This window comes from Xenopus tropicalis, chromosome 6 (genome assembly GCF_000004195.4).
Source record: "Xenopus tropicalis strain Nigerian chromosome 6, UCB_Xtro_10.0, whole genome shotgun sequence".
NCBI lineage: Eukaryota > Metazoa > Chordata > Amphibia > Anura > Pipidae > Xenopus > Xenopus tropicalis.
In genome coordinates this window covers 6,894,781-6,909,670 of record NC_030682.2, presented here as the reverse complement: position 1 = coordinate 6,909,670, position 14,890 = coordinate 6,894,781, and the positions used below count along the sequence as shown (strand labels likewise).

Below are 14,890 nucleotides of genomic sequence, written 5' to 3'. Positions count from 1 at the left end.
GGCTACACAGCGGGGTATTTATATAAACTATAGTAGGGTTTCTGTAGCAAACACCCCAGCTGTACCAGTGCAGGAATGGCTGCCCCCGGGGCTACACAGCGGGGTATTTATATAAACTATAGTAGGGTTTCTGTAGCAAACACCCCAGCTGTACCAGTGCAGGAATGGCTGCCCCCGGGCTACACAGCGGGGTATTTATATAAACTATAGTAGGGTTTCTGTAGCAAACACCCCAGCTGTACCCGTGCAGGAATGGCTGCCCCCGGGGCTATTGGTCAAGCGGCTGGACCCAAACTTCTGGGGAGGTGGGTTAATCAGTGGGGTGCCAGGTATTACCCCCAACACACTGAGACCGTTGAGCAGTGGGTTTATTCTAAGCTACAGATATAGGCTGCCGGGAACTTGCACTGTGCATATGAATATATCTGCTTGAGTTTCTGCAGCCAATAAAACAGAAAGCAGCAGACACAAACACACACAGTTTTCTGGCTTAGGACACTGGGAGTTGTGCTTCACAGCAACCCTGGGACATACGGAAAAGACATTTCCCTGGGTATGAGCCCTGCATATGTCTGCCCCCAGGAGAATCATCTCCGTAACATTAATTGGGCTCTGGTACAGAATAAATGATCTGTGCAGGAAACAGAGGAAATACCAATAGGCTGATGGGAGGGTAGGGGTGAAAGGTTTCCTTTACCCTGTCTGCTCCAAGCACAATTCAGCAGGAACAGCCCCCTAAGTTTGCCCATAGCCTGTACAGAGAGATACAATAAAACTATGGCACATAGGGATTCCCCTGTACTAAGCACAATTCAGCAGGAACAGCCCCCTAAGTTTGCCCATAGCCTGTACAGAGAGATACAATAAAACTATGGCACATAGGGATTCCCCTGTACTAAGCACAATTCAGCAGGAACAGCCCCCTAAGTTTGCTCATAGCCTGTACAGAGAGATACCATAAAACTATGGCACATAGGGATTCCCCTGTACTAAGCACAATTCAGCAGGAACAGCCCCCTAAGTTTGCTCATAGCCTGTACAGAGAGATACCATAAAACTATGGCACATAGGGATTCCCCTGTACTAAGCACAATTCAACAGGAACAGCCCCCTAAGTTTGCTCATAGCCTGTACAGAGAGATACCATAAAACTATGGCACATAGGGATTCCCCTGTACTAAGCACAATTCAGCAGGAACAGCCCCCTAAGTTTGCTCATAGCCTGTACAGAGAGATACCATAAAACTATGGCACATAGGGATTCCCCTGTACTAAGCACAATTCAGCAGGAACAGCCCCCTAAGTTTGCTCATAGCCTGTACAGAGAGATACCATAAAACTATGGCACATAGGGATTCCCCTGTACTAAGCACAATTGAATAAGAAGATATTTATGAGTAGAGTTCCTGCAATGTGTTTATGTCTGTAGTAGTGAGTGCATCTGAATGTTGGTAGCTATATGTACCTTACCAGGTAAGGCTGCAGGTTATATTATCGCATATAAAGAGATACAAATGAAGGCTCCTTACCATGTGACAGGGACAGATGCCTCTTGCTCAGATCCCATGGGGATACGGCTCTGCAGGTAATGGAGCTGCCCGAAGTATTTGCGCAACACGCTGCAGCCCTCGAAGTCCCTCGGCACATTAACCGCACTCTGTGGCACAAACCGAGATAACGTCACACAGCAGCCAATATCCGTAACGGCAAACAGTAACTATGTGCATTTATACACACAATCCCCATTATCATTCTGCATAGGAACTAGGGAGAATTATCACTTCTATTTACTTTTACCTTATGGGAGTTTCTACCCCATTTATGTGTTTTAGCTAAATGGCCCCCATGCTTTCCTTAGCAGCCTACATGCATGGGCGCTTCTGCTACAGATTAAATAGGTCTCCAAATAGAGTAGATAAACGTGCTACAACTATATCCACCCAAACAAACGCAGGGAAAGCTCTTCTGAGACACTTTGCAATTTACATTCTTTTTTCTGTTTTAGTTATCGTGGTATTAGCAGTTTTACACTGTTGATATATGTTTGCAATGGGAGCACCCCCTGCTGATGTGTATTGCAGAAGAGTTGTGTGTGTACTAATGATGCGTGGGCAGGCCCGATACCTGCGGAACCCGTACAGGGTTGGAATGGGGGGTGCTGGGCCCCCCGGGGCTGCCCCTCACCTCCCAAGGTGGCATGGCCGTGTCCCCCGTGCCCCTCTACCCCCCCTGCAGGGTCTCCTGCCAGCCGCCCAATGCCCAACCCTGAGCGCACGTGTCACACCGGCAGTGTGCCAACAGGGATTAGTTCTGGGCCGCCGGGGCCCACTGGGTTTTTTCTTGGTGCCCCAATGGGCCAGTCCAACTCTGGACCTGCGGGCTGGGCCGACCTCGGCAGATGACTTGAAGGTCGTGGCCCGGCTTCTGATTTTATAGGCACGTGGCTGACATGCCCCACCCCATTTGTGACATCATTGCAGGGGCGGGCACGGGTCTATACAGGGCAGAAGCCGGGTCCAGTTGTGAGCAGGTGGGTTAGGGTCCAGATTCAGAACAAAAATCAGCAGGAACAATACAAACTTCTTCATATCAAATATTTCGGCATTTCAATCTGATCCTGGGAGGAGTGAGCAGGGGGCGAGGGTTGCTATGGGCACTGTACCTGGCGCAGCTGATCCAGCTTCTTAAGCTCCTCATTGTAGTTCTCTGGGTTTTCCCCATAATTCTTCAGCACAAACTGCAAGTAAAGGCAATGTTAGTCCCAGGCCTGAAGTAGGGAGAATGGGAAAACTAACCAGCAACAAACACAGAACAGTTTCTTCTGTAATATACAGAGAAAAGGGAATCATTTAACCATTAAATAAACCCAATAGGGCTGTTCTGCCCCAATAAGGGGTAATTATATCTTAGTTGGGATCAAGTACAGGTACTGTTTTATTATTACAGAGAAAAGGGAATCATTTAACCATGAAATAAACCCAATAGGGCTGTTCTGCCCCAATAAGGGGTAATTATATCTTAGTTGGGATCAAGTACAGGTACTGTTTTATTATTACAGAGAAAAGGGAATCATTTAACCATGAAATAAACCCAATAGGGCTGTTCTGCCCCAATAAGGGGTAATTATATCTTAGTTGGGATCAAGTACAGGTACTGTTTTATTATTACAGAGAAAAGGAAATCATTTTTACAAATTTTTATTATCTGATTATAATAAACTGTAAGGGAGATGACCTTCATGTAATACGGAGCTTTCTGGATAATGGGTCCCATACCTGTACCACAAGGGTGACCAGTAAATATTATCTTTAGCCACCTTGGATTTTGTTTTGTACATTTCCCATTTGTCGCCACCCAACTTTAAATCCCAGAAAATAACATTTTGGGTAAAAAAGAAAATGTAATTCTAAGTAACTGTTCAATACACGTTAGCTTAAAAAATGTGTCACTCTCACTAATGCCCTCCTGCCCCAGTGTCACTCTCACTAATGCCCTCCTGCCCCAGTGTCACTCTCACTAATGCCCTCCTGCCCCAGTGTCACTCTCACTAATGCCCTCCTGCCCCAGTGTCACTCTCACTAATGCCCTCCTGCCCCAGTGTCACTCTCACTAATGCCCTCCTGCCCCAGTGTCACTCTCACTAATGCCCTCCTGCCCCAGTGTCACTCTCACTAATGCCCTCCTGCCCCAGTGTCACTCTCACTAATGCCCTCCTGCCCCAGTGTCACTCTCACTAATGCCCTCCTGCCCCAGTGTCACTCTCACTAATGCCCTCCTGCCCCAGTGTCACTCTCACTAATGCCCTCCTGCCCCAGTGTCACTCTCACTAATGCCCTCCTGTCCCAGTGTCACTCTCACTAATGCCCTCCTGCCCCAGTGTCACTCTCACTAATGCCCTCCTGCCCCAGTGTCACTCTCACTAATGCCCTCCTGCCCCAGTGTCACTCTCACTAATGCCCTCCTGTCCCAGTGTCACTCTCACTAATGCCCTCTTGCCCCAGTGTCACTCTCACTAATGCCCTCCTGCCCCAGTGTCACTCTCACTAATGCCCTCCTGCCCCAGTGTCACTCTCACTAATGCCCTCCTGCCCCCAGTGTCACTCTCACTAATGCCCTCTTGCCCCAGTGTCACTCTCACTAATGCCCTCCTGCCCCAGTGTCACTCTCACTAATGCCCTCCTGCCCCAGTGTCACTCTCACTAATGCCCTCCTGTCCCAGTGTCACTCTAATGCCCTCTTGCCCCAGTGTCACTCTCACTAATGCCCTCCTGTCCCAGTGTCACTCTCACTAATGCCCTCTTGCCCCAGTGTCACTCTCACTAATGCCCTCCTGCCCCAGTGTCACTCTCACTAATGCCCTCTTGCCCCAGTGTCACTCTCACTAATGCCCTCCTGCCCCAGTGTCACTCTCACTAATGCCCTCCTGCCCCAGTGTCACTCTCACTAATGCCCTCCTGTCCCAGTGTCACTCTCACTAATGCCCTCTTGCCCCAGTGTCACTCTCACTAATGCCCTCCTGCCCCAGTGTCACTCTCACTAATGCCCTCTTGCCCCAGTGTCACTCTCACTAATGCCCTCCTGTCCCAGTGTCACTCTCACTAATGCCCTCTTGCCCCAGTGTCACTCTCACTAATGCCCTCCTGTCCCAGTGTCACTCTCACTAATGCCCTCTTGCCCCAGTGTCACTCTCACTAATGCCCTCCTGCCCCAGTGTCACTCTCACTAATGCCCTCCTGCCCCAGTGTCACTCTCACTAATGCCCTCCTGTCCCAGTGTCACTCTCACTAATGCCCTCTTGCCCCAGTGTCACTCTCACTAATGCCCTCCTGCCCCAGTGTCACTCTCACTAATGCCCTCCTGCCCCAGTGTCACTCTCACTAATGCCCTCCTGCCCCAGTGTCACTCTCACTAATGCCCTCTTGCCCCAGTGTCACTCTCACTAATGCCCTCCTGCCCCAGTGTCACTCTCACTAATGCCCTCCTGCCCCAGTGTCACTCTCTCTAATGCCCTCCTGCCCCAGTGTCACTCTCACTAATGCCCTCCTGTCCCAGTGTCACTCTCACTAATGCCCTCCTGCCCCAGTGTCACTCTCACTAATGCCCTCCTGCCCCAGTGTCACTCTCACTAATGCCCTCTTGCCCCAGTGTCACTCTCACTAATGCCCTCCTGCCCCAGTGTCACTCTCACTAATGCCCTCCTGCCCCAGTGTCACTCTCACTAATGCCCTCCTGTCCCAGTGTCACTCTCACTAATGCCCTCCTGTCCCAGTGTCACTCTCACTAATGCCCTCTTGCCCCAGTGTCACTCTCACTAATGCCCTCCTGCCCCAGTGTCACTCTCACTAATGCCCTCCTGTCCCATTGTCACTCTCACTAATGCCCTCCTGCCCCAGTGTCACTCTCACTAATGCCCTCCTGCCCCAGTGTCACTCTCACTAATGCCCTCCTGTCCCAGTGTCACTCTCACTAATGCCCTCCTGCCCCAGTGTCACTCTCACTAATGCCCTCCTGCCCAGTGTCACTCTCACTAATGCCCTCCTGCCCCAGTGTCACTCTCACTAATGCCCTCCTGCCCCAGTGTCACTCTCACTAATGCCCTCTTGCCCCAGTGTCACTCTCACTAATGCCCTCTTGCCCCAGTGTCACTCTCACTAATGCCCTCCTGCCCCAGTGTCACTCTCACTAATGCCCTCTTGCCCAAGTGTCACTCTCACTAATGCCCTCCTGCCCCAGTGTCACTCTCACTAATGCCCTCCTGCCCCAGTGTCACTCTCTCTAATGCCCTCTTGCCCCAGTGTCACTCTCACTAATGCCCTCCTGCCCCAGTGTCACTCTCACTAATGCCCTCTTGCCCCAGTGTCACTCTCACTAATGCCCTCCTGCCCCAGTGTCACTCTCACTAATGCCCTCCTGCCCCAGTGTCACTCTCACTAATGCCCTCCTGCCCCAGTGTCACTCTCACTAATGCCCTCCTGCCCCAGTGTCACTCTCACTAATGCCCTCCTGCCCCAGTGTCACTCTCACTAATGCCCTCCTGCCCCAGTGTCACTCTCACTAATGCCCTCCTGCCCCAGTGTCACTCTCACTAATGCCCTCCTGTCCCAGTGTCACTCTCACTAATGCCTCCTGTCCCAGTGTCACTCTCACTAATGCCCTCCTGTCCCAGTGTCACTCTCACTAATGCCCTCTTGCCCCAGTGTCACTCTCACTAATGCCCTCCTGCCCCAGTGTCACTCTCACTAATGCCCTCCTGTCCCAGTGTCACTCTCACTAATGCCCTCCTGCCCCAGTGTCACTCTCACTAATGCCCTCCTGCCCCAGTGTCACTCTCACTAATGCCCTCCTGTCCCAGTGTCACTCTCACTAATGCCCTCCTGCCCCAGTGTCACTCTCACTAATGCCCTGCTGCCCCAGTGTCACTCTCACTAATGCCCTCCTGCCCCAGTGTCACTCTCACTAATGCCCTCCTGCCCCAGTGTCACTCTCACTAATGCCCTCCTGCCCCAGTGTCACTCTCACTAATGCCCTCTTGCCCCAGTGTCACTCTCACTAATGCCCTCCTGCCCCAGTGTCACTCTCACTAATGCCCTCTTGCCCCAGTGTCACTCTCACTAATGCCCTCCTGCCCCAGTGTCACTCTCACTAATGCCCTCTTGCCCCAGTGTCACTCTCACTAATGCCCTCCTGCCCCAGTGTCACTCTCACTAATGCCCTCCTGCCCCAGTGTCACTCTCACTAATGCCCTCCTGCCCCAGTGTCACTCTCACTAATGCCCTCCTGCCCCAGTGTCACTCTCACTAATGCCCTCTTGCCCCAGTGTCACTCTCACTAATGCCCTCCTGCCCCAGTGTCACTCTCACTAATGCCCTCTTGCCCCAGTGTCACTCTCACTAATGCCCTCCTGCCCCAGTGTCACTCTCACTAATGCCCTCTTGCCCCAGTGTCACTCTCACTAATGCCCTCCTGCCCCAGTGTCACTCTCACTAATGCCCTCTTGCCCCAGTGTCACTCTCACTAATGCCCTCCTGCCCCAGTGTCACTCTCACTAATGCCCTCTTGCCCCAGTGTCACTCTCACTAATGCCCTCCTGCCCCAGTGTCACTCTCACTAATGCCCTCCTGCCCCAGTGTCACTCTCACTAATGCCCTCCTGCCCCAGTGTCACTCTCTCTAATGCCCTCCTGCCCCAGTGTCACTCTCTCTAATGCCCTGCTGCCCCAGCCCCCCTGTGCTGATGCCAGTTGCCCTATCAGGGTGCCCACCTGTGCCCACACCCAGTCCCACAGCCCCGGGGCCCTGACCTGTTTCACAGCCGGCTGGAAGGCGAACTCCCCGGGCTCCTTCAGATCCAGCCAGATCATGGGCATCCTCGGCACGGCCTCCATCCCGCACGTTTCCCCGCACCGACCGAGCTGCGTCACGGAGACCGAGCCCCTCAGCCCGGAAACAGCGCCGAGCTGGCGTCACAGTCACGGGACGCGCGGGGCACTCTGGGAACTGTAGTTCCCCCTCCCGCTGCATTCTGGGAGACTGAGTCACACTCAGCTGATCCGGGACGTACCCAGTCACTTTGCGCATGCGCTATACCCTGACAGGTTTGTGGTTACATTCCCCAGGAGCATTTCCCTGAGTAGCGGCTCTTATTGCATTTGCATTGCGGCTAGGAGAACAGAGAATCTTAAATTATTTTTAATTACGTGAATAGTAAAAAAATGAAGCAAGAAGGGGTGGGAACCTTATTATCAGGGGGCGGGGGTAAGTTGGTTGATGAGAATGGGGAAAAGCAGAAATTTTGAACTCTTATTTCCCATCTGTCTATACATCTGAGGAGCCAGATAATGAAGGCTTCCCTTGTAATATGCCCAGTTCTAGTAATTTAGCTACTGACGCATGGGTCACTCGGGGGGGAATTCAAAAGAGACTTGAACATGTAAAGGTAAACAAAGGTCCAGGGCCGGATGGGATTCATCCCAGGGTATTAAATGAGCCGAGCGCTGTGATTGCCAAACCTCTTCACTTAATTTTTCAGGATTCATTGAGGTCTGGCATGGTGCCGAGAGACTGGCGGATTGCTAATGTGGTGCCGTTATTTAAACAGGGATCTCGTTCTCAGCCTGAAAACTATAGGCCTGTTAGTCTGACATCAGTAGTAGGAAAACTTTTGGAAGGGGTAATAAGGGATAGGATAGTTGAATACATTGCAGTTCACAATACTATTAGTTTGTGCCACATGGTTTTATGCGTAACAGATCTTGCCAGACTAATTTAGTCGCCTTTTATGAGGAGGTGAGCAGGAACCTTGATGCTGGAATGGCAGTGGATGGGATCTACTTGGACTTTGCTAAAGCGTTTCATACAGTACCTCACAGAAGGTTAATGATCAAATTGAGGAATATTGGCCTAGAACATAATATTTGTAATTGGATAGAGAACTGGCTGAAGGATAGAGTACAAAGAGTGGTTGTAAATGGAACATTTTCTAATTGGGCCAGTGTGGTTAGTGGAGTACCGCAGGGGTCAGTCCTTGGGCCTTTGCTTTTTAACTAGTTTATTAATGACCTGGAGGAGGGCATAGACAGTACTGTTTCTATTTTTGCTGATGACACTAAATTGTGCAAAACTATAAGTTCCATGCAGGATGTGCCGCTTTGCAGAGCGATTTGACAAAATTAGAAAACTGGGCAGCAAACTGGAAAATGAGGTTCAATGTTGATAAGTGCAAAGTTATGCACTTTGGTAGAAATAATATAAACGCAAACTATCTACTGAATGGTAGTGTGTTGGGGGATCCTTAATGGAGAAGGATCTAGGGGTTTTTGTAGATAACAAGTTGTCTAATGCCAGGCAGTGTCATTCTGTGGCTACTAAAGCAAATAAAGTGCTGTCTTGTATAAAAAAGGGCATTGACTCAAGGGATGAGAACATAATTTTGCCCCTTTATAGGTCCCTGGTAAGGCCTCACCTTGAGTATGGGGGGCAGTAACAGTGAGTATGGGGGCAGTAACAGTGAGTATGGGGGCAGTAACAGTGAGTATGGGGGCAGTAACAGTGAGTATGGGGGGCAGTTACAGTGAGTATGGGGGGGCAGTAACAGTGAGTATGGGGGCAGTAACAGTGAGTATGGGGGGCAGTTTTGGGCTCCAGTCCTTAAGAAGGATATTAATGAGCTGGAGAGAGTGCAGAGACTGCAACTAAACTTTTAAAGGGGATGGAAGAGTTAAACTATGAGGTTAGACTGTCAGGGTTGGGGTTGTTTTCTCTAGGAAGATGGGGGATGTTCTTTTTTCCCATAAAAACGATCAGCGCACCAGAGGCCCCCCCTTTAGATTAGAGGAACAGAGCTTCCATTTGAAGCAGCGTAGGGGGTTCCTCACGGTGAGGGCAGTGAGGGGGTTGGGGAATGCCCTGCCGGGGGATGTTGGGTAGGGGGTTCCTCACGGTGAGGGCAGTGAGGGGTTGGGGAATGCCCTGCCGGGGGATGTTGGGTAGGGGGTTCCTCACGGTGAGGGGGTTGGGGAATGCCCTGCCGGGGATGTTGGGTAGGGAGTTCCTCACGGTGAGGGCAGTGAGGGGGTTGGGGAATGCCCTGCCGGGGGATGTTGGGTAGGGGGTTCCTCACGGTGAGGGCAGTGAGGGGGTTGGGGAATGCCCTGCCGGGGGATGTTGGGTAGGGGGTTCCTCACGGTGAGGGCAGTGAGGGGGTTGGGGAATGCCCTGCCGGGGGATGTTGGGTAGGGGGTTCCTCACAGTGAGGGCAGTGAGGGGGTTGGGGAATGCCCTGCCGGGGATGTTGGGTAGGGGGTTCCTCACGGTGAGGGCAGTGAGGGGGTTGGGGAATGCCCTGCCGGGGGATGTTGGGTAGGGGGTTCCTCACGGTGAGGGCAGTGAGGGGGTTGGGGAATGCCCTGCCGGGGGATGTTGGGTAGGGGGTTCCTCACGATGAGGGCAGTGAGGGGGTTGGGGAATGCCCTGCCGGGGGATGTTGGGTAGGGGGTTCCTCACGGTGAGGGCAGTGAGGGGGTTGGGGAATGCCCTGCCGGGGGATGTTGGGTAGGGGGTTCCTGACGGTGAGGGCAGTGAGGGGGTTGGGGAATGCCCTGCCGGGGGATGTTGGGTAGGGGGTTCCTCACGGTGAGGGCAGTGAGGGGGTTGGGGAATGCCCTGCCGGGGGATGTTGGGTAGGGGGTTCCTCACGGTGAGGGCAGTGAGGGGGTTGGGGAATGCCCTGCCGGGGGATGTTGGGTAGGGGGTTCCTCACAGTGAGGGCAGTGAGGGGGTTGGGGAATGCCCTGCCGGGGGATGTTGGGTAGGGGGTTCCTCACGGTGAGGGCAGTGAGGGGGTTGGGGAATGCCCTGCCGGGGGATGTTGGGTAGGGGGTTCCTTACGGTGAGGGCAGTGAGGGGGTTGGGGAATGCCCTGCCGGGGGATGTTGGGTAGGGGGTTCCTCAGGGTGAGGGCAGTGAGGGGGTTGGGGAATGCCCTGCCGGGGGATGTTGGGTAGGGGGTTCCTCACGGTGAGGGCAGTGAGGGGGTTGGGGAATGCCCTGCCGGGGGATGTTGGGTAGGGGGTTCCTCAGGGTGAGGGCAGTGAGGGGGTTGGGGAATGCCCTGCCGGGGGATGTTGGGTAGGGGGTTCCTCACGGTGAGGGCAGTGAGGGGGTTGGGGAATGCCCTGCCGGGGGATGTTGGGTAGGGGGTTCCTCACGGTGAGGGCAGTGAGGGGGTTGGGGAATGCCCTGCCGGGGGATGTTGGGTAGGAGGTTCCTCACGGTGAGGGCAGTGAGGGGGTTGGGGAATGCCCTGCCGGGGGATGTTGGGTAGGGGGTTCCTGACGGTGAGGGCAGTGAGGGGGTTGGGGAATGCCCTGCCGGGGGATGTTGGGTAGGGGGTTCCTCACAGTGAGGGCAGTGAGGGGGTTGGGGAATGCCCTGCCGGGGGATGTTGGGTAGGGGGTTCCTCACGGTGAGGGCAGTGAGGGGGTTGGGGAATGCCCTGCCGGGGGATGTTGGGTAGGGGGTTCCTCACGGTGAGGGCAGTGAGGGGGTTGGGGAATGCCCTGCCGGGGGATGTTGGGTAGGGGGTTCCTCACGGTGAGGGGGTTGGGGAATGCCCTGCCGGGGGATGTTGGGTAGGGGGTTCCTCACGGTGAGGGCAGTGAGGGGGTTGGGGAATGCCCTGCCGGGGGATGTTGGGTAGGGGGTTCCTCACGGTGAGGGGGTTGGGGAATGCCCTGCCGGGGGATGTTGGGTAGGGGGTTCCTCACGGTGAGGGCAGTGAGGGGGTTGGGGAATGCCCTGCCGGGGGATGTTGGGTAGGGGGTTCCTCACGGTGAGGGGGTTGGGGAATGCCCTGCCGGGGGATGTTGGGTAGGGGGTTCCTCCGGGGCAGCAGTTATAGGAGCAGAGAGTTTGTTGTCACTTGTTACTGCTGAATGGATTACACCTTGTAGATTAAATGGATCAGTAAAGGCAAGACATGAAAATCCCTATCAAACATATACAGTATATGCAATATTCACTTGGGCTGCTGGTGGGGGGTGGGTTATGTTCCAGTATAGGCTAATAGTCACTGTGCCAGTATGGGCTGGTGGGGGTTGGGTTATGTTCCAGTATAGGCTAATAGTCACTGTGCCAGTATGGGCTGGTGGGGGTGGGTTATGTTCCAGTATAGGCTAATAGTCACTATGCCAGTATGGGCTGGTGGGGGTGGGTTATGTTCCAGTATAGGCTAATAGTCACTGTGCCAGTATGGGCTGGTGGGGGGTGGGTTATGTTCCAGTATAGGCTAATAGTCACTGTGCCAGTATGGGCTGGTGGGGGGTGGGTTATGTTCCAGTATAGGCTAATAGTCACTGTGCCAGTATGGGCTGGTGGGGGGTGGGTTATGTTCCAGTATAGGCTAATAGTCACTGTGCCAGTATGGGCTGGTGGGGGTGGGTTATGTTCCAGTATAGGCTAATAGTCACTGTGCCAGTATGGGCTGGTGGGGGGGTGGGTTATGTTCCAGTATAGGCTAATAGTCACTGTGCCAGTATGGGCTGGTGGGGGTGGGTTATGTTCCAGTATAGGCTAATAGTCACTGTGCCAGTATGGGCTGGTGGGGGTGGGTTATGTTCCAGTATAGGCTAATAGTCACTGTGCCAGTATGGGCTGGTGGGGGTTGTGTTGTGTTCCAGTATAGGCTAATAGTCACTGTGCCAGTATGGGCTGGTGGGGGGTGGGTTATGTTCCAGTATAGGCTAATAGTCACTGTGCCAGTATGGGCTGGTGGGGGGTGGGTTATGTTCCAGTATAGGCTAATAGTCACTGTGCCAGTATGGGCTGGTGGGGGGTGGGTTATGTTCCAGTATAGGCTAATAGTCACTGTGCCAGTATGGGCTGGTGGGGGTTGTGTTGTGTTCCAGTAGAGGCTAATAGTCACTGTGCCAGTATGGGCTGGTGGGGGGTGGGTTATGTTCCAGTATAGGCTAATAGTCACTGTGCCAGTATGGGCTGGTGGGGGGTGGGTTATGTTCCAGTATAGGCTAATAGTCACTGTGCCAGTATGGGCTGGTGGGGGGTGGGTTATGTTCCAGTATAGGCTAATAGTCACTGTGCCAGTATGGGCTGGTGGGGGTGGGTTATGTTCCAGTATAGGCTAATAGTCACTATGCCAGTATGGGCTGGTGGGGTGGGTTATGTTCCAGTATAGGCTAATAGTCACTGTGCCAGTATGGGCTGGTGGGGGTTGTGTTGTGTTCCAGTATAGGCTAATAGTCACTGTGCCAGTATGGGCTGGTGGGGGTGGGTTATGTTCTAGTATAGGCTAATAGTCACTGTGCCAGTATGGGCTGGTGGGGGTGGGTTATGTTCCAGTATAGGCTAATAGTCACTGTGTCAGTATGGGCTGGTGGGGGGTGGGTTATGTTCCAGTATAGGGCTAATAGTCACTGTGCCAGTATGGGCTGGTGGGGTGGGTTATGTTCCAGTATAGGCTAATAGTCACTGTGCCCAGTATGGGCTGGTGGGGGGTTGGTTATGTTCCAGTATAGGCTAATAGTCACTGTGCCAGTATGGGCTGGTGGGGGTGGGTTATGTTCCAGTATAGGGCCTAGGCTAATAGTCACTGTGCCAGTATGGGCTGGTGGGGGGGTGGGTTATGTTCCAGTATAGGCCAATAGTCACTGTGCCAGTATGGGCTGGTGGGGGTGGGTTATGTTCCAGTATAGGCTAATAGTCACTGTGCCAGTATGGGCTGGTGGGGGGTGGGTTATGTTCCAGTATAGGCTAATAGTCACTGTGCCAGTATGGGCTGGTGGGGTGGGTTATGTTCCAGTATAAGCTAATAGTCACTGTGCCAGTATGGGCTGGTGGGGGGTGGGTTATGTTCCAGTATAGGCTAATAGTCACTGTGCCAGTATGGGCTGGTGGGGGTGGGTTATGTTCCAGTATAGGCCAATAGTCACTGTGCCAGTATGGGCTGGTGGGGGTGGGTTATGTTCCAGTATAGGCTAATAGTCACTGTGCCAGTATGGGCTGGTGGGGGGTGGGTTATGTTCCAGTATAGGCTAATAGTCACTGTGCCAGTATGGGCTGGTGGGGGGTGGGTTATGTTCCAGTATAGGCTAATAGTCACTGTGCCAGTATGGGCTGGTGGGGGGTGGGTTATGTTCCAGTATAGGCTAATAGTCACTGTGCCAGTATGGGCTGGTGGGGGGTGGGTTATGCTCCAGTATAGGCTAATAGTCACTGTGCCAGTATGGGCTGGTGGGGGGGGGGGGGTTATGTTCCAGTATAGGCTAAAAGTCACTGTGCCAGTATGGGCTGGTGGGGGGGGGGGGGGGTTATGTTCCAGTATAGGCTAATAGTCACTGTGCCAGTATGGGCTGGTGGGGGTGGGTTATGTTCCAGTATAGGCTAATAGTCACTGTGCCAGTATGGGCTGGTGGGGGTGGGTTATGTTCCAGTATAGGCTAATAGTCACTGTGCCAGTATGGGCTGGTGGGGGTTGTGTTGTGTTCCAGTATAGGCTAATAGTCACTGTGCCAGTATGGGCTGGTGGGGGTTGTGTTGTGTTCCAGTATAGGCTAATAGTCACTGTGCCAGTATGGGCTGGTGGGGGGTGGGTTATGTTCCAGTATAGGCTAATAGTCACTGTGCCAGTATGGGCTGGTGGGGGTGGGTTATGTTCCAGTATAGGCTAATAGTCACTGTGCCAGTATGGGCTGGTTGGGGTGGGTTATGTTCCAGTATAGGCTAATAGTCACTGTGCCAGTATGGGCTGGTGGGGGTGGGTTATGTTCCAGTATAGGCTAATAGTCACTGTGCCAGTATGGGCTGGTGGGGGGTGGGTTATGTTCCAGTATAGGCTAATAGTCACTGTGCCAGTATGGGCTGGTGGGGGTGGGTTATGTTCCAGTATAGGCTAATAGTCACTGTGCCAGTATGGGCTGGTGGGGGGTGGGTTATGTTCCAGTATAGGCTAATAGTCACTGTGCCAGTATGGGCTGGTGGGGGTGGGTTATGTTCCAGTATAGGCTAATAGTCACTGTGCCAGTATGGGCTGGTGGGGGTGGGTTATGTTCCAGTATAGGCTAATAGTCACTGTGCAGTATGGGCTGGTGGGGGTGGGTTATGTTCCAGTATAGGCTAATAGTCACTGTGCCAGTATGGGCTGGTGGGGGTGGGTTATGTTCCAGTATAGGCTAATAGTCACTGTGCCAGTATGGGCTGGTGGGGGTGGGTTATGTTCCAGTATGGGCTAATAGTCACTGTGCCAGTATGGGCTGGTGGGGGGTGGGTTATGTTCCAGTATAGGCTAATAGTCACTGTGCCAGTATGGGCTGTAATTTTAATCAATGTCAATGGGGCAAGTCAGACTGAGCACAATGTGTTTATAGCCTGAAGTTGTT

General features: G+C 53.1%; 1 protein-coding gene across 2 annotated transcripts in view; it reads right to left on the bottom strand.

Annotated features, from left to right (window-relative positions):
- ptpn23 (protein tyrosine phosphatase, non-receptor type 23) overlaps positions 1 to 7,482 on the bottom strand; it is a 30,999-nt gene extending 23,517 nt beyond the window's left edge. Inside the window, exons 1-3 of one of the 2 annotated variants that reach the window (XM_031903268.1) lie at positions 7,301 to 7,482; positions 2,663 to 2,737; positions 1,530 to 1,657 (exon numbers count right to left, since the gene is read on the bottom strand). In XM_031903268.1, coding sequence (XP_031759128.1) covers positions 1,530 to 1,657; positions 2,663 to 2,737; positions 7,301 to 7,384 — 287 coding nt within the window. In that variant the 5' untranslated portion in view covers positions 7,385 to 7,482. The remainder of the gene's footprint in view (positions 1 to 1,529; positions 1,658 to 2,662; positions 2,738 to 7,300) is intronic. The other variant, NM_001142817.2, reaches the window with a different exon arrangement.
- Positions 7,483 to 14,890: the final 7,408 nt, after the last annotated feature.